We start from the raw sequence: 24,764 nt of genomic DNA on the forward strand, positions 1-24,764 counted from the left end.
CAAGATTTGCTGGAGAAATAAAGATGAGGAACGCCACAGAAGGAATTGCAGTTGTGCAGAAGTGCAAAACCTTTCCCGAAGTTGGCCCATAGTAATTTTCCCACAGTCATGAGGGCTAGAAACAGGGATTTTTAAAAAAAAATATCCCAGAAATTATCTTAAGCATGAATGTAGAGAACAGAAGCAACTCGTAATGAGGCTATTGTGATTGTATGAACTAATAGCATTCAACTTAGTGGTGCTTTATTCACCCAAGATGTAATTGGGTTTGGGCTGTGCGTGCAGTATGTGCGCGTTATTTGCAATGTTGCATGATGAACGTGCCTGGCAGTTTCTCAGGAAGTGGATCACACAACTATAGGCTTTAACACATTTGGCAAGTCCTGTGTACCTTTTCTCTTTTTGGCAAGGAGGCTGCACCTCGTACAATAGTTTATAAGGACCACATTCTGCTCTCAATTATTGCCAGATCCAAAGCTGACTGAAGCCAAAGGAAAGACCCCCATTGGCTTCCAGATGCAGAGCCATCACATTACATGAGAGTAGCTGGAAGAAGAGTATGAACTGTCATGTTTGGCAGGTGGGCCTAGTTGCCAAAAACTAACTAACTAACTAACTAACTAACTAACTAACTAACTAACTAACTAACTAACTAACTAACTAACTAACTAACTAGCTAACTAAAAGCACAAGGCAGCTTGATCCTGTCCCATGCATGCAAAAGATGCTGGGAAAACATAATATTTACAACTGTCTAGAGTGCAAAAATGAGAGAAACAAACATACAGTGGTGCCTCACATTACGATGTTAATTCATTCCAGCGAAATCGCTGTAGAACGAAAACATCGTAATGCAAAATTAAAAAGCCCATAGAAACGCATTAAAACCCGATTAATGCGTTCCTAGGGGCTTGAAACTCACTGTTCAGCGAAGATCCTCCATAGCGCGGCCATTTTCGCTGCCAGTGCAGTGAGGAATCCGTCCCAGAAAAGAGCGGGGAGCCATGTTTTTTACCTGGTGGCCATTTTGAAACGACCGATCAGCTAACTGAAAATCATCGCTTTGCGAGAATCGGTTCCCGAAGCAGGGAACCGATCATTGCAAAGCGAAATTCCCCCATAGGAAACATTCTTTTGTGATCGCAAAACCTTCAACGTAAAGCGATTTTGTTGTAAAACGGAGCGCTCATAATGAGAGGTACCACTGTACATTGATGCCAGAGCTTAATATGAAGGCAGCATCTGACAGACAGGGGTTATTTCCATATTACATTTCTGTCCCATCCAGGAAGGTCATAGCCATATACATGGTTCTGTTTTATTTTTACAACAAACCTGAGATGTAGATCAGGCTAAGAGGTTGGCTTAAGAAGGACAGGGATTTCATTCCAGGTCTGATCAGTATTAGCCTGACCTTGTAACTATTATGAATCCACAGACCAAGCCATATTCACCGACCAAGGGTAATAGCAATATTTGTTTACAATAGTACCATATAATAAAAAGGGCCATGGGATACTTTCATAGGGGAAAAACCTTTGTAAGAATAATGAGTTGAGGATGGTAGGCCTATATTCTACAGTCACCTTTTCTATCATTTAAACTGAAAACTGAAATGGTTTCATTCGCCCATAGCTTTAGTGAGTCAGTATAATTCTTTTGCTTACTGTTTGACATGGGGTTGTATTTTTCAGTCATTTGTTTGGATTTTGTGATGGTCTCTCAGCTGTGGGAACCAGGATGGGGAAATGTGCAATCCTAAAGTTGGAATGAGATGGAATTTTGCTAAATTGCTTGTTCTTGATGAGAACGATTATCTTGACGCTTTGAGACAACCCGTCAACAGCTTGTTAATCGCCACGAGGTTTCTCACTTCCAACACAAGTGCTTTCCCCCTTCTACTGAGGTTTCTATGATTTGTGTAAAATATCTTTGGTGTCCTCCCTCCCCAACCCATCTGAAGTAAAGCACACATACAGTACATAGGCAGCACAGAGGGATTGATTTTTTAAAAGGATGCAAACAACCCATTAAATGCTTCTATTTTTAAAAAGTCAGTGCAACAATCAAACAGAAGTTACTGTAATTTTGCTATGTAATTTCACACAATTTGTTTGAAAATCATTCTGCATAGATGATAATCAGGACCCATCTCAAATATTGTCACAACTGCTGCATTAAAATTTGTGTCTTGACTAAATATGAACAATTTCTTCTTCAAAAGTGCCTAAAAATCTATCCAGACCAGGTGATGTGTAGATGCAGTATGGGAATTTTGATGTAGCACTCACACCCTTAGAGCTGAACAGTACATTGCAGATAACATATTGTTACTATCTGAAGCCTTTTAGTGTTTCACAGATATGGTTCCAGCACACATTTGTGATGGAAGATACATGGGTGTAAATGAAACTTGTGATGGTGTCCTGATGATCTGTCACAAAACCAAAGGGCCCTAATTTGCAGATAGTGGTAGGTGTGGAAAAATAGCTAATGTGAGAATCAGACCTTTTCCTAATGATGTGTTATCTATAACAGAGTTTCGCCCAGATCTGTGTATGTCAGTGGCTGAAGAACATTCTGAAGAACCTATAAGGAAATTCAGCAGGAGGAGAGGAATTTAAAGGCTATGTTTACACAGTGATGAAGCAATAGCAGAATTAACATAAAAACTAAACATAGGTTATGTTGATGTTTATTTTCTGTACCACCAGTATTCTGCTTTGAGCCATCATTAGCTGTCTCCCCCCCCCCCCCCCGTTGAAAGCCCAAAAGCCCCAGATCTGCAGATAATCATTTTCCTTTCCTCTTCTTTGCAGGTTCTCAAAACCAAAGATCTAGCATCACCAACACAACGTTACATTGATAGCAAAGTAGTTAAGACAAAAGCTGATGGTGAATGGTTATCTTTTGACGTAACTGATGCTGTACAGGAATGGCTCCACCACAGAGGTGACAGTACCTTTTGATCATTTAGGACCTGCATTTGCTATAACTAATTTTATTTTGCATCTTATCTAAATGCAATTCCTTTTTCTCTTGTGTTTTACAGACAGGAACCTGGGATTTAAGATAAGTTTGCATTGTCCATGCTGCACATTTGTGCCTTCAAATAATTATATCATCCCAAATAAAAGTGAAGAGCTAGAAGCAAGATTTGCAGGTAATGATCAAACAGGAAAAATTAATATTGTGGCGTAATAAGTATGAGGAACTCCTGCAGTTCAAATACAACTGAATTAATGAAAAAAGACTGGGAAAATGTAGAGACATAAGAGGGGAAGGAAAAGTCATCCTTCCTGAAACAAATGCTTAAAAAATTATATGTAATGTTGTGAGAATGCTCATTGCGAACTCATTTTTAATTGAAATTGGACAAGTGATATTGATTTCATTGCTAGTCTATTCTAAAGCAAGAATGGGAACCATGTAGCCCTCCTGGTGCTCTTGGACTGCATCTCCCATTATCCCTTACTACTGGCCATGCTTACTAGGGCTGACAAGAGTTGCAGTCCATCTGGATGTGGATGGCCACACATTCCCAACCTTGGCTATAAAGGGGTCTTTTGGGGTGCTTTGTCTTGCTGTCTTCGCAGTTCTGTTAATACTCACTTAAGATGTTCACTTAAACCATCAAACTTTCAGAAACTTCTGTGGGGTTGCACTGTAGCTTCCGATTCATGTGTGAAGACACAGCAATTAAGACTGAAATTGTGCCGGATTAATCCTATAAAACAGCTCTGATTACTGCTAAGCAATTATCCAATGAACAGCCAGTGCTCACAGACTCAAATTCAAAATTCACATGGCTCATTTACATGTTAGCTCTAATCAAACTGGTGACCTCTTTTGCATTAAAAGATGTGTCTAAGCATTCCAACCAGATAAATATGGATATGCCTAATTTTATTTCTGCATTTTGTGTGCTGCCACGTGTGTGAGGATGCCTTCACATTTCAGACCTCCCTTGCCGAACGAGGGCAGCCTTCTTTGCAGCTTTGTTGCTGCTCTGCTGTGGATCCATCAGTAACATCTGACATTGTCTGTTGTATGGGGTGCCTTGGTCACATGAGTGGTTTACAGGGTCACATGAGTAGGCTGGGCCAAATGAATACTCGTTCTTTCTGCGTTACAGTCTGTGGTCCTGGTCCATGTCTGCGCTCATCAGGAAAGTACTCATAGGATGGCGAACTCGGGATGGTTTTAAAATGATTCCAGGCAGGGTGTTGGAGTCAGTGTAATGTAGCGGTTAGACTGTTGATGGACAGGGACTTGGACATTCCAGGTTCTCCCCTCCAGTGACACATTAAAGGCACTGTGGGTGGAGTTTGGCCAGTGGTCCTCTCTTAGTTTGGACAGAGCTGCCTTGAGGACAGGATAGCAATAGACACCACTTTAAGCTTATCAGAGGGAAGTTGTTATAAATCTAACAAATAAACAGATTACAGGAAGTAGGTATTAGTCATACATGGAAGCAGTGTAAAAAGGGGACCTCTCCAAGCCCATGGTAAGACATGGTATGGAACGGGGGGGGGGGGGGGAAGTAGACCTGCTTGCCATTTCAGCTCTGTTGGGAATCTGTCTTCCATCTGTTCTTCTTCTGTTCCAGCATGGCTGGGGTGATAATCTTATTAGGACATGAATCTCAGTGGGCAACGTTGTGGAAGAACCAAACCATGGAAAGCCCCAAATCTGCCTGATTGCCCCTTTTTGTGTTTAAAACATGTCCTTTGCCAAGTTGTACATGTGAGGTGGGGCATATCTACATGGGGTTGCTGCTATTACATTCTGTTTAGTTCAGTGAGTCACAGATATGGTGATATGAAAGAATGGCTGGTCTGTACGATCTGTGTATTCTTATGTGATAATTCCTTAATAGGTTGCAACACCCTGTAGAAATTCATTCACTCAGTAGGAATCTAGGCAAAACACTTGCTGTAGAGTGTGCCCTATTGAGCTCAGTAGGACTTATTTCTCGGTCACCACACTAGAATTGCCCTGCTCAGCTAAGCTTGGAACCCGGATTAGGTATACGTTAATGGCAAATGTGGGAAGGCAAATGTTAGCATTGAATTGCATAATTATAGGAAGGCATGTTATATAATAAAGGAAAACGAAGGAACGCTCATATCTTGTACCCCATTCGATCAAATAGCTTATTAATATGGATGAAGCAGATTATACAATATGGTTCTTCTAGCATTAATTTGTACTGAACTGCTTAAAACGATTTTATTTTTCTCAATTGGGACTGAAAGGCTTAATACAGCCTGAATACAGACCTCTGAATGATGTTCTAAAGCACAGTTTGAAAGACTGGGAACATGCTGTTCCCATGCTTCATTTCCTCCTGCATACCAATTTTCTCTTCCATTTTTAGGTTGCTTTAATCCTAGTTTGCCATGATGTCCAGATCAGGCAACCACAGTTAGCATTAATCTCCAATCCATGGTTTGCAAACTCACTTTGAGTCATAATTTGGAACTGTGGTTTGAGCTTAGAATTAACCATAGTTTCATCAATTCAGATTTCAAACTGAGATGCAAACAAATCTGAAATGGAAGAGCATATTGGGGCATGATGAAAAAGGGGAAGAAGGTAGAGTGCATACTGCTATTATGTTTCTGATCCTCCAAACAATGTTTTGGGGGATTTTCCGAATTAACTCGCAGAGATAAACAGGGTATGTGACCACTAAACTCAAAGTGAGTTTCTTCCCATGTTTCTATATGCATACTTGTATGTCATAAGTACATTCAGCTGGTCCAAGCACCCATGATTTTTCTATGATTCAGGTTTCTTGTAAAGAGATGGTTTATATAATTTGTTCCAAAAGAGCCACACAATATTTATTACCAAAATGTATTTTTTGAAGGTATTGATGACTACATCCCATTTCCCAGTGGTGAGAAATTAAAGTCCAGTAGGAAAAAATACAGTGGGAAGAACCCACATCTTCTGCTAATGTTATTACCCTCCTACAGACTTGAGTCGCAACAATCCAGTCGGCGGAAGAAGCGTGCTCTAGATGCTGCCTATTGTTTTAGGTAATTATTTATTGAGATTTTACATGTCTGTACTGTACTTTCATAGAAATATGCTAATAATCATGGCAGAAGAATACAGGCCTATAATTTTTTGATTGTCCCTATTCACTTAAAGAGTTTATCAAAATGAGTTGGACAGAAATGAACTCTAAATGCAAACATAAGCCGTGAAACTTCATGATAATCCATTTGTTGGATATGAACAAAGGGTAGCACTGTAACATATTCAGGTTTTTAATTTTTGAATAACAACATATCAAAACAGGCTGGAGGGAGCAGGAAGGAGAAAGAAAGCATCCAAGATTAATTTGTAGTAATATCCATGTATTCATCTCTTATATTTCTGTCTTCTGTTTCTTCCAATGGGTTCACATTAGAATACATGACTCTCCCCACTTCATTTTCACAAATAAGCCAAGAAATGAGGGTGTTCTAACTAGGAAGTCTGAAGACTTTCTTATTATTCCAGTAAGAGTGTATGCAGGATGAAGTGGTTTATTACTTCAGTACTGAGCTAGAGAATGAAAATATTCTCCTTCTGTGGTGGGTCCCCTGTGGGAATTAATTAATTAATTTCTATTTCTAGACCATCCCATTAGTGTTGCCACTCTCTGGGCAGTTCACAATGTACTGTACTATTTTTACAAATATTCTAGCTATACTGAGAGGAGCAGTTCTATCTAATTGTGCATGAACAGATAAGCTTTCCATCTCAAAGCTTTATACTCAGAATAATAGTCCTATTTGTAATTAATTTTTAAAAAATCAAATATGCTATCTATTTTACATTATCTACAGTTTTGCCCCTGTTCTAGGGAAAAGTGAGCACACCCAAGCTTCTCCTGTGAATTTAGTTGCCTTAGTATGCCTAAGAGAAAGTTAAGAAGGCATAAACTGAGAGAGTTCATAGTCTACTACTACTTCCCATATTCCTGTCTTTACATTCAGCTTGATGAAGAATTTGGGAAGATTTGAAAGCTTGCACCATTTTGCAATACTTTGGTTGGCTCCAATAAAGCTATTGAAAAGAATGGTAGAAAGAGGAGGAACAAGAAGAAAATCCACACTCTGACTTTTGATACTTGTCTTTGTAACCAAAAATGGGAAGAATGATATCATATTAACATTTGTGTCTCTTTCACAGCCAATGGAGGTAACTGTGTAAATATGACATCACAGGCTTTTGGGGACTCATAGGCAAATCTTGTGATGGATGAGTTCTATTAGCTCAACCTGGAGTGAGCTCAGATAGATTCATTCATTCATTCATTCATTCATTCATTCATTCATTCATACACAGAATGAGGAGGGTTGCTTTCGGGGCACACACTCTTAAAGACATTCCAGAATTCATGTCCTGTTACACATTGAATGATGTCATTAGGAATTCGATAGCACCTGTAACTTGGAAGTTGCTCCACCTCCACATGACTCCTTTCTTTTCCTTTTACCCAAACACACTTGAGGCGAGCAAGGATCTATGGGAAATATAGTTTCCATAGTCCCTGAAAGCCCTACATTCCTCATAAGTCCTCAGGCCCCAAAAGCTGTTAAACTAGATCTCAGGACCTAAGGAAGGTCCACAGATACTGGGAGGTTTGTTGAGACTAGATCATGTGGATGGAATAGTTACTTTAAAGGGTCATTACTGGTGTAATCCAAGGTGGTCATATATTGCAGTTATCAAATTGCAATGGGATGGAAGAACAAACCTTTTCCATGTACCTGTCCTTCAAATTATGAATTTCAGTCCCATTGCTATTTTTATCACCTTAAGATGCAATTATAGTGTTTCTCAACCAACAACTATTCAAAAAGTAATCACAATGTTATTTATATGCATATAGAGCCGTTCATATTGATTTCCTCCATGTGAAAGGGGAATTTGTTTGGTATAGAACCACCCTTTGCATGATATTCTACATGTGAACTTAGTTATATGCTTGGAGAGCTTCTTACGCTTGTTGGTGGTGGTTGTCATAGATGGTAAGCGAAGTACCCCCACATCTCATTTTGTGGTATGTAGGGGAGTTTCTCTGAGCCTTTTTTACGAGCAGTGTCCAACGGGACAAGATAATGCTTACTCTGGCCAATTCTAAAAAGAAATGTTTTTCAGTACAATACAGTGGTGCCTCGCATAGCGAGGTTAATCCGTTCCGGATTAACCTTCGCTATGCTGAAGCATCGTTGAACGGATCAAAAAAACCCATTGGAATGCATTAAACATCGTTTAATGCGTTCCAAATGGGCCAAATACTCACTGTTCAGCGAAGCTTCGTAATGGCCGGCAGCCATTTTTGCGCCCTCGCCTCGCTTAACAAGGGCGCGAAAACGCTGCGCGCGGCCATTTTGGGCCATTTCCGGGCTATGGCCGCCGAACAGCTGATCGTCGGGCTTCGTTTTGCGAAGATCGGTAAGCGAAACGCTTACCGGTCTTCGCAAAGCAAATTTAGCCCTATTCAAAAAACGTTAAGCGATCGCATTAGCGATCCAAAAAAATGGATCGCTATGCGATTTCATCATTATGCGGTGCGCTCGTTAAGCAAGGCACCACTGTAATTATTTCTCTAGCACACACTGTTAGATCCTGGAAAAAATCAAGAAAAACAGTACAGTTTCTTTGAGAGTCCAGCTGAACTCACCTTAAAATCCCCGAAGAGGAGAAAGGCATTGGGTTAGCTGCCACTTCCCCAGTTCTGGTGGACATGACTATAATGATATATTTGTCTGTGGCTGCATTTACAGGAACGTTCAAGATAACTGCTGCCTGCGTCCATTTTATATTGACTTCAAACGAGATCTCGGATGGAAATGGATACATGAACCTAAAGGATACCATGCGAATTTCTGTGCAGGAGCATGTCCCTATTTATGGAGCTCAGATACTCAGCATAGTAGAGTAAGTTCCCCCTTTGGAAACTCTGACTTTGTTTTGTGATAAGATATTAAATCAACATCAGGTATGGGGAGGTTGAAAGGCAAGTAAAAATTAATTTAGATATAACAATGAAGTGTTCTTAAGCCCCAAGGGGGGGGAAAAGGACTATTATAAATGGCAAATTATGTTATGATAATATTTAGTTTACACAAATACCTTTCAAAAGTAATTAAAATGGCTTATCAATTCTTGCAGTGTCTTTGTAATAACAAGGTGCAACATGTTTAGATAACAGAATCAATCTGCACATCATTTGAACTCGTTTTAAGCATGGTCCTTCCTGAGAACGTTGGCATGCACAGTTTCAGGCCATATGGTAGCACACATGCTCCAGAATATTCAACTGTAGCAGAATATTTCATCAGTCCATACTGCACAGGTCTTCCACTCTTCAAACATTCTTTATTTCATTCTACTTTCCACGGATTAGATATACTGCCACATAAGTCCAAAAGGCAATCCCCAATTGACCCTCTTAAAATCAGAGAGAAATACAATTAACAAACATAATATTGGTGCTCTCAGTTCACCAAGTACATGGAGCCAAAACTTTCCTCACACGAGGGAGAAACATCAGTAGATTTTGGGGAAATGGAAGATTTGCAGAAGTGCAAAAACTCCAGTAGTAGGAACGCTTAAGATAGACCATGTACTTGCACGCCCCCACATATATAGACGAAAACCTTATGAAGCCTCAGTTTCTCCCTCACATAATTTCCCTCATCCTATTAGGGTTGCTGTGAAAACGTCATGGAATCAGAATTTAAAACCCCAGATACACTCATGCTTCTTGCCACCTTTTCTTGCACCACCATCAATCACCACACAGAATGGAGCCCCCTCCCACAATGCCAGGTGACATACCACAAGCCCTCCATCACAGTGAACTACAAGGTTGATGCAGGCCTTCCTTTCTCCTCAGACAAGGGCAGTTTTCTGTACCAGCCCAAGTCCCTTCTCTTGTCACCTTTTCCTTCAACCAGGAGTAGGCAGACTCTTCAGACATTTTGAACTACAACTTCCACCTAGCATTGCCAATGGGAATTAGTGCCTGAAACTAAAGCTTGAAGAAAAAAATTGCTCTGTTTTTAACCAGACCTTGCAGAATCTCCCATCCAGCAAGGCCAGCGGCTGTGCTTGCCGTGGTGTTCTGGATGTTGTAGTCCAAAAAGGCAACTTCCCAAAGCTATTATGTCTGACTGTTGGCTAAACCACTGGTTCTTAACCTGGGGTTACTCAGGAGTTTTGGACTGCAACTCCCAGAAGCCTTCACCACCAGCTGTCCTGATTGGGGTTTCTGGGAGTTGCAGTTCAAAAGCATCCGAGTAACAAAGGTTAAGAACCACTGGGCTAAACAATGCCCAATGAGGACAGACCTTCCTGCTTTCTAGCCTCGCTGTGATGGAGCAGAGGTCTGACAATGGGAGGAAGTTTTCGCTCAATCAGTTTAGACTCTTCTCCAGGTCAGGTTTAATCACCTGCCCCATCCTAAAGCACTGACTCAGACCATGGATGTCATCCTAGGGCAAGCCTGTACAACGCATGGGACTGCACGCTGGGCAGGCCTGTTCAAGGGAAAGGAATTCTCCTCCTGGGCAGCTGTGATCAGGGCTGGAGGTGTGCCAGGTGCTAGCTTGTGAAACTCCAGCATAGAAGCTTGCGTTTGGCACATAGCTGGGCATCCTAAAAAAAACACGCTGGCTTTCTAATAGAAAAGGCCTGTTTATATGGGTTGCAAAGAAAAGATTGAGTGATTGAGGGCAGATTTGGCTGAGGAGCAAAGAAGACTCTGGGAAGGATCCTCACGGAGAATCCTTTGCAACTGCTGATCTCTCCCACATCATTTGCATCCCTCCTCCCCACCCCCTCGCTCCCACCCCCACACGCAACTGTTGTAATCTCTACCATTTTTCTTTCTATTCCAGGACCCTGGCAGCCTTTCTCACTTTCATATCACTGTGCCATCTTAAGCATGCCTTTATATTATTGTTGCTGTTTATATCCAAATTAGCTTTTGAAGGACAGTTTAGGGCCTGACTGATGCCATGGGATGCTTTCATCTTCCTTTCATAGTTGGTTTGTGCAGAGGGCAGTTCTTAGTGTTCAGCCAGTAGTTCATGGCAGATGTGCTGTTCTCTGCCTTTCTGGAAAGAAGACCAATTGAGCATAGGCACCTTATGACTGATAGTTCTTTATAGCACTGAAGGAGTGCATGAAAGTTCAAGATGAAGAGGTGAGGAGAAGGGTGGAAAATCACTGTAAATATTGCTGGTAAAGTATAGGGTTCTAGGCTGCCTTAATAAGGAAGTTTTGTGTATTTATTTATTGAAGAAGAATATGTAGAGTCTACCTATTAGATACTACTTTAGGAACAATATTTTTCTATGGCATATCTCTCATTTTCTTGGTAACCAGACTTCTTGGACATTTATTTTCTGAGCACCTGTGCCTTTAAGGATACTAATGAGGCTGGTGTATCATACCTGAACTGCTGGCTGGATAGCTCAGTGAGTTGGAGCAGGAGACAGGAGTTTAATTGCCTACAGAACTTCCTCATAGAGAATCTGACCTGTGTAGCCTTGGGCAAGCTGTACAGCCGTCAGAAGAAAGAACTGGTAAACCTTTATGGAGTATTTTACATCTTGAAAACCCTGGCAAGAGTTGCTATAAATTGGAATTGAATTAATGATAGCCTGATGCAGTAAATCCAAATTGAGTCCAAAGTAAGATGTTTGGGATTTAGAATTGGGAAGTTGATATATGAGACCAGTAGTATTCGCGTGACTTTCATCTGGCAGCTCTTAGTGTTTGTTTCATCCATATTTAGTGATGAAAGTTTTCCTATAGTCTGAGCTTTGGGAGATGGCTGAATTATGGTGAATGCGTATCATCAAAGTGGTCTGTGAGGACATGGCATGCTGACTGCGTGTTCTTTTTCCTCACAGTGTCATGCATCATGATGTACTCTTTTACTGGCTGAGACCCAAATTATACAAATAAACATGTCCAGTTCTGCCTACATGGTTTGTTTAGAGTCCAAACCATGATTTTTAAAATTATTCTGAACATATGCTGACAGCAAATCTGTTTGCTTCATTAAATAATTAAGGAGTTGAAGTAAGCAACATCGGAGATGGCAGGGCTTTGTATGCCAGATCTGCATGCCAATCATACGGATACAGAGGCAGAAAAAGAATATACAATTGTAATAGATCTCTGCTTCAATTACAAACATATTACCCTTTTGGTGGATCTGTGTTAGGGCTTGTTATTCATGAAAGAATTATAAAGAGCCCAGATTTGTACTGCTGAATCTGGAACTTTGCCTATTAAAAAAATACCCATTTAAATATATTTGAAATATCCTACTGCTTAGATGTACATCCATAGCATTCCCTCTTTATTGTTCTTTAGCTGTTAAGTCGTGTCTGACTCTTCATGACCCCATAGATCAGAACGCGCCAGGCCCCCCTTTCTTCCATTGCCTCCCAGAGCTGTGTCAAATTCATGTTGGTTGCTTCGATGACACTGTCCAACCATCTCATCCTCTGTCATCCCCTTCTCCTCTTGCCTTCACACTTTCCCAACATCAAGGTCTTTTCCAAGGAGTCTTCTCATGAGATGGCCAAAGTATTGGAGCCTCAGCTTCAGGATCTGTCCTTCCAGTGAGCACTCAGAGTTGATTTCCTTCAAAATGGATAGGTTTGTTCTCCTTGCAGTCCAGGGGACTCTCAAGAGTTTCCTCCAGCACCACAGTTCAAAAGCATCAATTCTTCGGCTGTCAGCCTTCTTTAGGGTCCAGCTCTCACTTCCATACATCACGACAGGAAAAACCATAGCTTTGACTATTCGGACTTTTGTTGGCAAGGTGATGTCTCTGCTTTTCAAGATGCTGTCAAGATTAGTCATCGCTTTCCTCCCGAGAAGAAGGCGCCTTTTAATTTCAGGGCTGCTGTCTCCATCTGCAGTTATCATGGAGCCCAGGAAGATAAAATTTGACACTGCCTCCATATCTTCCCCTTCTATTTCCCAGGAGGTGATGGGACCAGTGGCCGTGATCTTAGTTTTTTTGATGTTGAGTTTCAGACCGTTTTTTGCACTCTCCTCTTTCACCTTCATTAAGAGGTTCTTTAAGTTCTCCTCACTTTCTGCCATCAGAGTGGTATCATCTGCATATCGGAGGTTGTTGATATTTCTTCCGGCAATCTTAACTGATCTTTACCTTTTTTTGTTTTTCATCACTCCATCTTGGTAAGGATTTATATAATTGTTAAAAATTTGAAATTTGAAATGTTTTTAGGACTTTGTTTCTGTTATGTTTTTATTATGTATGTAATAGACTTTGTCTGGGGGGGGAGGCGGGGTAAAAATCTAATAAAAGTAAAATAAAGTAAATTCCGGTTTGGGATTCCTCCAGTCCATCCTTTCACATGATGTATTCTGTCTATAAATTAAATAAGCAGGGAGACAATATATAGCCTTGTTGTACTCCTTTCCCAATTTTGAACCAATCAGTTGTTCCATATCCAGTTCTAACTGTTGCTTCCTGTCCTACATATAGATTTCTCAGGAGATAGATAAGGTAGTCACGCACTCCCATTTCTTTAAGAACTTGCCATAGTTTGCTGTGGTCCACACAGTCAAAGGCTTTCGCATAGTCAATGAAGCAGAAGTAGATATTTTTCTGGAACTCTCTGGCTTTCTCCATAATCCAGCGCAAGTTAGCAATTTGGTCTCGAGTTCCTCTGCCTCTTCGGAATCCAGCTTGTACTTCTGGGAATTCTCAGTCCACATACTGCTGAAGCCTACCTTGTAGGATATTGAGCATAACCTTGCTAGCGTGTGAAATAAGTGCAATTGTATGGTAATTGGAGCATTCTTTGGCACTGCCCTTCTTTGGGATTGGGATGTAGACTGATCTTTTCCAATCTTCTAGCCACTGCTGAATTTTCCAAACTTGATGGCATATTGAGTGTAGCATCTTAACAGCATTAACTTTTAAGATTTTAAATAGTTCCATTGGAGTACCATCAGCTCCATTGGCCTTGTTGTTAGCCATGCTTTCTAAGGCCTACTTGGCTTCACTCTCCAGGATGTCTGGCTCAAGGTCAGCAACCACACTATCTGGGTTGTCCAGGGCATCCAGATCTTTCTGGTATAATTCCACTGTATTCCTGCCACCTCTTCTTGATGTCTTCTGCGTCTGTTAGGTCCCTACCATTTTTGTCCTTTATCATGTCCATCTTTGCACAAAATGTTCTTTTAATATCTCCAATTTTCTTGAACATATCTCTGGTTTTTCCCTTTCTAATCTTTTCCTCTATGTCTTCACACTGTTCATTTAAGAAGGCCCTCTTGTCTCTCCTTGCTATTCTTTGGAAGTCTGCATTCAATTTTCTGTAACTTTCCCTATCTCCCTTATGTTTTCTTTCCCTCTTCTTCTCTGTTATTTGTACAGCCTCATTGGACAGCCACTTTGCTTTCTTTCATTTCCTTTTCTTTGTGATGATTTTTGTTGCTGCCTCTTGTACAATGTTACAAGCCTCCATCCATAGTTCTTCAGGCACTCTTCCCATCAAATCTAGTTCCTTAAATCTGTTCTTCACCTCCACTGTGTAATTCATAAGGGATATAGTTTAGTTTATACCTGACTAACCCAATTGTTTTTCCTACTTTCTTCAGTTTAAGCTTGAATTTTGCTATAAGAAGCTGATGATCAGATCCACAATCAGCTCCAGGTCTTGGTTTTGCTGACTGTAATAGAGCTTCTCCATCTTTGGCTGCAGAGAATATAATCAATCTGATTTCGGTATTGCCCATCTGGTGATGTCCATGTGTAGAGTCGCCACTTGTGTTGTTGGAAAAGAGTGTTTGTGATGACCAGCTTGTACTCTTGACAAAACTCTATGAGCCTTAGCCCTGCTTCGTTCTGAACTCCAAGGCCAAACGTACCTGTTGTTCCTTTTATCTCTTGACTCCCTACTTTAGCATTCCATTCCCCTATAATGAGAAGAAATCTTTCTTTGGTGTCAGTTCTAGAAGGTGTTGTAAGTCTTCATAGAATTGGTCAATTTCAGCCTCTTCAGCATCAGTGGTTGGTGCATAAACCTGGATTACTGTGATGTTGAAAGCTCTGCCTTGAACTCGTATTGAGATCATTCTATCATTTTTGAGACTGTATCCCATTACAGCTTTTTCCATTCTTTTCTTGACTATGAGGGCTACTCCATTTCTTCTACAGGATTCTACAATAGTAGATATGATAATTGTCTGAACTGAATTCACCCATTCCCGTCTATTTTAGTTCACTGACACCCAGGATGTCAATGTTTATTCTTACCATCTCCTCTTCGAGCACTCTGACCATTCAAGAGCATCCTCTCTTACTTTGGTAGAACCAACTCTGATTCCTTAGTGCAAAGAGAACATAGTCCTCAAACACCCAAAGCATAATCAAGGACTCAGAAACCTGGCCTAACATAAAATGGCATAACTGTATTCTCTTTGGATGTGGGTGTGTGGTAAGGGATAACCATGTGCGTTTGAGGAGTCCTATGCAAAAGCTTTCAAATATAGCAGTGTCGTAGGAATCAGAGTGGAGCTACAGTGCTACATATGGACAAAAAAAAGAGTGCCTTTGTAAATCTTGGGGCATTTAATGAGCAGAGTTAAAAGTTGTTGCTTGTGGGCTTCCTGGAGGTATTTTACTGGCCTCAAAGGAAAACAGAATATTTCTAGACTAGATAGACCTTTGGTCTGATCCACTGGGATTCTTAACATTCTTACATAAGCTGGTAATAAATGGAACCCACAAACAGTGATGCTTCATACGGAATATGTAGAAGAAATATATTCATCTCTATTTCCTTTATTTCTAGGTACTCAGTTTGTATAATACTATCAATCCAGAAGCGTCTGCATCTCCATGCTGTGTATCCCAGGATCTTGAACCCCTCACCATCTTGTATTACATTGGCAAAACACCCAAAATTGAACAGCTTTCGAACATGATTGTAAAGTCTTGCAAATGCAGCTAAAGGGATACATCAGAGCAGTGTGGCAGATGCATCTGTTATTCCCAGAAAAGGAAAGAAGGAAAAGAAACATACAAAGAGGAAGAAACAAAAAGAAATAAGAAAACATAGGATCATCGGTGTTTTTCTAAAAAGAAAAAGAAAAAAAAACAGCGGTACTCGTCCGACTTAAAGTTTGAGAGTTGTTTCATTGTTTAGTTCTTTGTTTTGTTTTTAAACTGTCAGCTGATACAAAAACCTTGAAGGCCTTATCCTCCATTTCTACTACGTGGTTAGTGAGATAGACAAGAAGCATTTTTAAGGGAAAAAGGCAAAAAAAAAAAATACTGACAAGAAAGAAAGAAAAACAGCCTTTAAAAATAAACACTGGAAGAATTTGTTACAGAGCTCTTATGTGAAAGGAGAAAAAAAACAAGAAAAAAGAATCCAATTAAGTGGAGTTGCTGTATCTCTCCCGTGGCTTACTTGATCGTCATTGTGTAATGTGGTAGACACCCTATCTGTTCCTTGTAGTTATTAGAATTAACAGTGCATTATTTATTTTTGTGTAATACGATCAAATGAGAACATGTTGTTGCCATTGTGGGGTGTAGATAAAGAAGAAAGACACAAATGTGCAGACCAAATAAACTGTTAGGAACATGTTTAGTACCTAGGAAGCATGAGCACAAAACAGTCCTAAAAATGATGAGTAGTTTAGTTCAATTAAAATAGTAGTCTGTTACTACATTATTAAGAAATTCTGCCTTAACCAAACCAAACAAAAGCCACATCTTGTTTTTTTCCTTGCCAAGAGCCTAAGGAAGGCTTTATGTAAAGCCTCATACCGTTGTTTTTAATGCTGAAAAGCTTATTAATAAAGGACATTTTGTTTCAGTCTCAAAAGCAAGTCTAAGATTTTTCTGAACAAGGAGAACTGAAAAAGAAAACAGCAAATGAATAAAACTGACAGTTTAGTAAACCAGTGAAACAGTTAACACTTATTGGTCTAATCTTCAGACCTTATTACAATGCTGTATAGTTACTGCTTTGGGATTTTTTTTTTTTAAAAAAAATTTGTATGTGTGTGTGTGTGTGTGTGTGTGTGTACGTGTGCTGTGTGTGTGTGTGTCCATACCTATACTACTACAATAGGTGGGTAGCAAGATGCCAGCTTAATTGGAAACATATCTGTAGATCTCTATTGTAAACTATTAAAAAAATAAGTACTTTATGTGTAACGTGTAAATTTTCACCATATTTTTGTATTCTGTTAATACTGTCAATTCTGAAGAGTTTGAATTTAGGGGCTCTTGTTGATTACTCAGTCATGTGTTTCCCTCTAGCTGGCCAGTATGAGTAGAGTCCCTGTATTTTCAACTTGCACTACAAATACATGTTTTATAATATTTGCTATACATGTGCTTTGTATGTTGTTTTTCATCATTATGACGTAAGCTACCTGACTTCACTCATTTTTTGTTTCATTTTACAAAAAAAGAAGGGGTAGATTAAAAATATTGTTTTGTATGAAATTCCTCCCATTCAATATTTTTTAAAACAAAAGAATCATACAAGACAATGTAATTTCCACTCCCTGTTTCAGAGCTGGATGGGGATTAAACAAGAGATAGTCCACCAGGAGGCAAACAAAGACTTATAGTCATAATTGATTTGCAGTTGAGGTCATGAACTTTATAAAAAAAGATCAATATTTTTTCTGGCTTCCTGGTCTGAACCAATCGTAATCAAGCATTTCATCAAAAGAGATATCCTAGCTTTTGTTGTTATGTGCCCTTGTGTCACCTACAACTTATTGACTACCTTATTAATGAGCGATCTCCAGACCTAGCTAGTTCAATAGAAACTTCTGAAGGGTTCGCAAATGTGAGATGACCATGCATACCAGAAGTATGCAGAAGAAGCTACTTGTACATGCAGCCTCATTTTTTTCAATTGAAGTGCATGTGTTTCTATTGTGGTAGGATGGTTGATTACTCTCAGTTCTTTTACCATCTGCTCCCTTATTTAAAGTCCAAAAAAAAAAAAAATCTTAATTGCATAAAAAGGATGCTGGGATCAGTTGAAACAAGGTAGAGGATGACACCACGCCAACACAATAAGCATGGTGCATCCAATGTTGCACAGATGGGATACTTCTGCAAAATGTATCATGTTGGCCATCAGATATTTAGAAGGGAAAGGAGAATAAAAGGAGGTCTATCTAACCCCACCCACCCCAACCAAAAGCTCATTGGCAGGATCTCAAGTTGCTGGGTTCGTTTGTTTTCAAAAGATGTAGACACAGGATCAAATTGGGAAACTGTGCCCATTCACAGTGTGCACATACACAGTGCTGCCATATCTACACATGCATGCAGATATGTACATACATGGGCTCTGCTGGATTTGCCATGCATGTCCAAGTATTCGGACTTAAATGATTCTGGATACTCTTGGCAAAGGAAAAGGAAAAAAAACAACCCCAAAACAAGAAACCATAACGCAACAACAGTTCCTTTAAATAGATGGTGCAGTTAAGTTGAGGAGATGTTAGCTTTTCAGGATTGAATTCATGTTTCTAGGAAGTTCTGAATGCGCCAGTTGTGAGGGAAAGCACACATCAGATGTTCTTTGAGATATATACTAGTTTAATTACAGTCCCCAGGTAGTTCAGGCAATAGTTAATTGCCATGCATTTAGTTTGCTTGAACTATGAACAAAAGCATAATCCTGTGCAGATCGTCCTGCTATATTGTTCCTCTGCTCCTAGCAGATGACTTAAAATTCTAGGATTTTAGACATCTTTTTCTCCTCCTCTCCAGTGTTTTAAATTTTATTTTAGGTTTGGGTTTTTGTTGTTGTTGTTTTAGCCTAATGGAACTTAAAACCTCACAGCCTTCCCTGAATTCAGACTTGGATCCCAATAGAGTTATCACCTGGCTGGGGATTTTGAATTTTTCATTTGAATCAATGTGGCTTCTTTTTTTGGAATTCCTTCCTTCCTTCCTTCCTTCCTTCCTTCCTTCCTTCCTTCCTTCCTTCCTTCCTTCCTGGAATTGCAAAGACTGAACCTGAGCAAGCAATCTATGAGCTGAAGACCAATGTTATATTCAGCAAAGGGCAAAACCTACTTGTAAGACTTTTCTGGGGCAGACATTTGATCCCCAGATTAATATGAGAATTAAATTTTCTCTGTGTTTTCTGGAGATGGGGACACCTGTAGTTTTCAGTTAATTTGCAACATTGTCTCCCCCAACTTAAGTGCCACTCAATGTCTTAGAACTCCTGAGGAAGTTGGCGATGGTGACTAGCATGGATGGAAGTGGTAAGCAAAAACATCTAGAAGGCATCAGGGTTCAGAATACTGATTTGCAAGATTGCTCTTACATGGTTTTCTAAAATTACTGTATGCTTTCCTGATAACATTCTTCTGTTTTTCTTCAGGAAAAGAAGAAACAGAACTACACAAAAGCTCTGTTTTCTTCAGTGTTCTAGTATTTTAAATTTAGAATAACTGTTCTCAGCAAATGCATTCCATTCATTTCCATATATATGTTCATATATATATTTAAATGTTGCCATATTTGATTTCTAAGAATACCAAATGAATCCTGTTTGGAAACCCCCTGTGATAGGCATTTTAACTGAGCCCAGTTCATAACGTATGAATTAGTCCTGAGGTATATGTACAAATTATTCCTCTTCACAAAAAACGTTCTTGTATTGACACATCAGCCTGAAGCCTAAGGTCAAACAAAATGGTCTTCCTTCTCCCCAATGTCCACATATAGAGAGTGAATACTAGGAATGGGGCAAGCCCACATGTGAGACATTATGGATAGGGCAACTTGACATGGCCCCAGCCATACATCCGTTCAGTCAGCAAATGCTTTTTGTGGCACGAGCTGCTGCTTTTAGAAAGGCTGGAAACTGTACAGCGATCACATTGTCTTTTAAGGGAGAGTTTGAAGAAGTGGATCAAATGGTACAACTCTCCTGTGAGGACTCCCTGCCAAAAATGGCTCTCAACAATATATAGGTCTTGTTTTAAAGGTTGGTCTTTCTGTGGTTCGGTCCGATAATATGTAAGTACTTTGAGTGATTGAATGAATATGTGGGCATGTCCACACAGTTTGGCAGCCATTAGGGCTAATGTAACCACCCCCGCTACGTATGAACACAAATCTGTAAAACGACATGAAAAATAAGTGTTAAAGATGGTGGTAGAATCCATTCCATCGCTACAAAATCTTGTGCAATATCTTTATTGGATCTCTAAAAAGTTATAAATCAGATGAACTTTGAGTATTATAGGACTACTCTCCAGGTATTACCAGTAACAAAGGTGTCAATATCACAGAAGGTGGGATACCAAAATGTGTTGTTTTGTTGATGTGAAGACTAAAACCTTGTTTCACAGAATCATGTAATAACTGAGTTGGAAGGGGCCTATAAGGCCATCTAGTCCAACCCCCTGCTCAATGCAAGAATCCCAATCAAAGCCGATCTGACAGATGGCTGTCCAATATTCTCTTGAATACCTCCAGTGTTGGAGCACACCATCTCCTAAGGTAACTGGTTCCTAACAATTAGGAAGATTTAAGCTGATATTCAGCCTAAATCTAGCTTCCTATAGCTTTTTACTCCAAGACTACAACGGTCTATCTGGCCTCACCTAAAGCAGCTGGCAAATTTCTGAGGAAACTAAGGTAGTTATTTTCTTCAGAGTGTGGAAGAACTCACATTGATACCTTTGTCTCTGCCTCATGAATCTAAATGACATCTTAATTTTGTCGCAGTTTGACTTTATGAGCCAAGGATATTGCTATTTTTGTACGATTTACCTGAACTCCAAGTTTTATACCACCTTTACCTGATGAAAAGTTGAAAGGTCATATATTTGTAACTTTTTAGTGTGATCCAATAAATGTATTGCCTAACCTTAGACATTGTTACAAGAGGGGGTTCCCTTAATATTGAGATTCTATTATTTGGAAGCAGAAGTGATGAGTAACAAATTAAAGGAACCCAATTACCTTTACAAATTACTTTTCTTTCTTTTTTAATAAAGGCATAATAAAAAAAAAGTCACAACAGGTGTCAGCCTCTCAGTGTTGGTCACTTTGGTGTGATATAAATAATGTAATTCTAGTTGTTTTAAAAGATATTGTAAAAGGCATTTTAAAAATGTTATGCTCAGTTGTTTTCAACAATCCCTAGTATTTGATATGAGTGATTGAATAGCATCCATGTTCCTGTGAGCAGAGGGGTATGGAAAAAAAAGAGAAGTGACAACAATTCAGACAAGCTGTAAAAGCTTAAAAAATACCATGTTTTAAGGACAGTCTTCCCAACCTTGCCCTCTCAGATACGCTGGCTTCAAATGCCACCAGCTTCATCCAGCAGTTGGATTGTAGAAGTTCTACAGATCTTGGAAGTGCCAGGTTGGGAAAGGCAACTTAAACTTCCCATGCAGTATTTTTGAAGGAGTTAATACTAAGACACACTGCTAACAGTATCAATAAAGAGTTTTAGGTCTATGGTTTTTAACATTAATATGAACAGTTAACATATTGGTAACTTTGCATGTTACAGAACTTCCCTACCAAACATATATGTAAAGAGATTAAATTTTCAGTCCTAGTAATAGTTTAACTCTTATGGATGTCTGGAGGTTACCTTGATATATGTGTCATCACTGTCTGATCCTTATCATTACTTATTCATACATAAATGTCATTACAATGCAATTAATTTACAAGGAAGTTTATTTAGGATTGTACAATTACATTTTGGATTTACATAGACCTTTCACAGAAGCAGCTCTGTGATTCTGTTGTTGTTTTTAATTATATAACAAATCTGCTGAAGTCAAAATTGGTTCATTGTCAAGGAAAGTAGAATCATGTTATTCAAAGTATTCGTGGCAAGTTCAGATCTGAGTGGCTTCCTCTCCAGGACCTATTTCCTGTTGAAATCAGGACAATGGAACTTTAGTTCCTACATCATTTTTTTGGAAAGGATTCAGAAGTTACTCATCATCTGGTTGATCCCGATTGGATTCCAGTTGACTTAAAGTGTCAGTTTGAACATGAAACTGAGATTCCAAGCTAGTTTATTACCCAGTTTAGTGCAATTGGAGAATATATGTATATATTTCCTCAGGTGATATTAGGAAATTCTGCAGTACAACAATTTTTTTGTTTGTACGGATCCTAATTTAGACCTACATTTTGTCTTAGACTGAATCTAAATAATTTAAAACAGGAATGGTAATAATTTACTAAAGTAGTACAATAAGGACCAAACTTTCTGGAGCAATTGGATCTTATTATTCCAAGGGTGGATTTCTGAGCAGTTTCTGTGCATTCTTTTTAACTAAGATATTTTGGGAAAAGCAAGGTTAATCGAATATTTGTTTGGCTGGCTTTTTAATGAGAGTAATAACCTACAGAAAAAGCTTGGTATAATTGAAAATGAAAATTTTAGATAAGTGTTAGAATAACAGTAAAGGGTGTGCAAAACATTAAAGGGAAAAAAATTGAGTTCCTTTCCCTTCCTCCTGGTTTTTTTGTGCTCTTAAATTAATCCTTTTTGACCAGATCCTAAGAGTTGGCGTTTCTAGACCCTAAGTGTGTTAAGTTTAGGGAGCACATCCCAGAAGATGATTTCCCACCCCCATTTGCTCCTAAGTGCTTTGATTTCTGTTGTAAATTTCTTTTGCACAACAGGATAAAACTTTCCCTGTAAGTTTAAATTGTTTTCTTTATAACACATCCTTTGCTGTAATCTAACTGGTGCTGGCACTTATAGTGCCAGGCCAGATCAATGGGATTTTGTTCCCCCTTGTGGCCCTTATATGGATTTACCAGCCTCTGGATCAGATTTTTATGATGCGTGCATGGGGACGGGGTTACCAATAAAAGGATTAAAATGATATTTTTTTTTCAAGTAGCAGTTGCCCTGGTTCCTGTCTCTTGTATCTCTTGGTTTTTTTAAAAAAAGAGATGGTTTTTTTTTTTAAAAATCATGTCAATATTTTCAACATGTTTACATTAGGATGAGATAATAGAAGATAATCACACACACGTATGGAGAGGGAGATCATGAAGGAATTACAAACATCATTTAGGACCTTACCTTTGCAGATTATGAAAGATCTAGAAATGTCCATTCTGGCCATTGGGGTTACTAATCCTGCCATCCCCACCTATGTTTATAGATCTTTGCTCCACGTTTGTAGGAGTTACAGTAATATCTAATGTTCTTTACAGTTTCAAATGCAGCTTCAGATAACATGCAGCTGTCAAATGCCACTTCAAATTATCCTCTGACAAAATCTACAAGACCTTTTTGATGATGTGTACAAAGCACCGATGATCAATTAACAACTTTGCAGTCGCTTGACAAAATTTCCAGGACCAAATGCAAATGGAAACATGGAGCCCAGGTGGCAATTGTCTGGAGTCTCCAAATGAGAAAGAGAAAATATTCTTGTATGTTTAATAAGCAATAATAAGATCACATGGGGAGTGTAAATGGGGGAAGGAGGAATGTACATAAGAACATCTGTATTGAAATTCAGTGACTGATCAACTCTGTATTTTAATACAATGTCCATATTTTGTGGTGCTCTGGCAGTAAATAAATTATTTCAGTGATATGCCCATGTATTGCGTTTTTCCGTTTTGAAACAGAAAACCTTCTGTGCAACTCATCCTAGCCAGCAAGAAGATTAAATCTCCTAATGTGTGTCCAGCAACAGAATCCATTCTGTGCTACAGAAACATATCTCCTTTGGTCCCCATCATGTACACAGTTGCATATGATGAAATTTGTGGCCCAGTCTGTACAAATATTTTTCACTACTATGGAATACTCTAGTTACTGGAGAAATACAGAGGGGCTGATTAAATGAAAACTTGTCTATAAGGAGCTATTTGTCTATTATGATTGCCAATATGAACTTTTTAGAGAGACCAGCTTCCATGTAGGGAAACCTCTATAGAGAGACCAGCTTCCATTTAGGGAAATAGGGACTTGCTGCTGATCAGCAATTGGCAGTCACTGGACCAAATCCCGACCATGGAGTGTGCCATCTGGCTCCTCAACTAGCAGCTGAGCATCAAAAGAGGGATGTAGGTAAACAATTTGGAGCCACGAAAAACACCAGGTGATCCTTTCAGTAAAGATGTGGGCTGGGCGTCTGGGGGCTGTGGGCATGTGAATTCACACACACAAATACATGAACATAGAAAAAGACAGAGGAAGATGGACATATATGCCCATGCAGGCACACATGTACAGACAAACAAACACATTGTCTAGAGTGAGGATAGGCAGCTCCAAAGTTACTTGAGGAGGTGGAGGGGTGGGCTTAGATTTTCTCCCCTCCACAGTATCTCCAATGGTTATTTGTGCATACTTGCCACAATAGTAGCTCAGAGCCATTAGTAGTATTAGCCTCCCTCCAACTCACCACACCAGTAATCCTTCTGGTCTACTGTTAGAAACAGGGATCAAATAGAGGCAAAGGAATCTGTCATTTTGGGAAGGGCTCCAGAGACTGAATGCAGCTTGCAATCTGCAAGATGTGCTATGCTGCTCTAAATGCTGTTGAGGAGATGGTAAGAAGAGGAGCTGAACTTTAGTTTCTTACTATTTTTCAAATGATCGTTGGCCATCATGGCTAATTAAACCACCAGTTTCAGAGAAAGTTTGTCATCCAATAACAACTCCTTGCAATCCATAGAGGGAGATGTG

At 39.4% G+C, this 24,764-nt stretch overlaps 1 protein-coding gene across 1 annotated transcript in view; it reads left to right on the forward strand.

Moving 5' to 3' along the window:
* Window positions 1-23,664, forward strand: part of TGFB2 (transforming growth factor beta 2) — a 111,614-nt gene extending 87,950 nt beyond the window's left edge. Inside the window, exons 3-7 of the mRNA XM_020808465.3 lie at window positions 2,820-2,952; window positions 3,053-3,163; window positions 5,876-6,047; window positions 8,793-8,946; window positions 15,864-23,664. Coding sequence (XP_020664124.2) covers window positions 2,820-2,952; window positions 3,053-3,163; window positions 5,876-6,047; window positions 8,793-8,946; window positions 15,864-16,022 — 729 coding nt within the window. The 3' untranslated portion in view covers window positions 16,023-23,664. The remainder of the gene's footprint in view (window positions 1-2,819; window positions 2,953-3,052; window positions 3,164-5,875; window positions 6,048-8,792; window positions 8,947-15,863) is intronic.
* Window positions 23,665-24,764: the final 1,100 nt, after the last annotated feature.

This window comes from Pogona vitticeps, chromosome 1, assembly GCF_051106095.1.
Source record: "Pogona vitticeps strain Pit_001003342236 chromosome 1, PviZW2.1, whole genome shotgun sequence".
NCBI classification, from domain to species: Eukaryota; Metazoa; Chordata; class Lepidosauria; order Squamata; family Agamidae; genus Pogona; species Pogona vitticeps.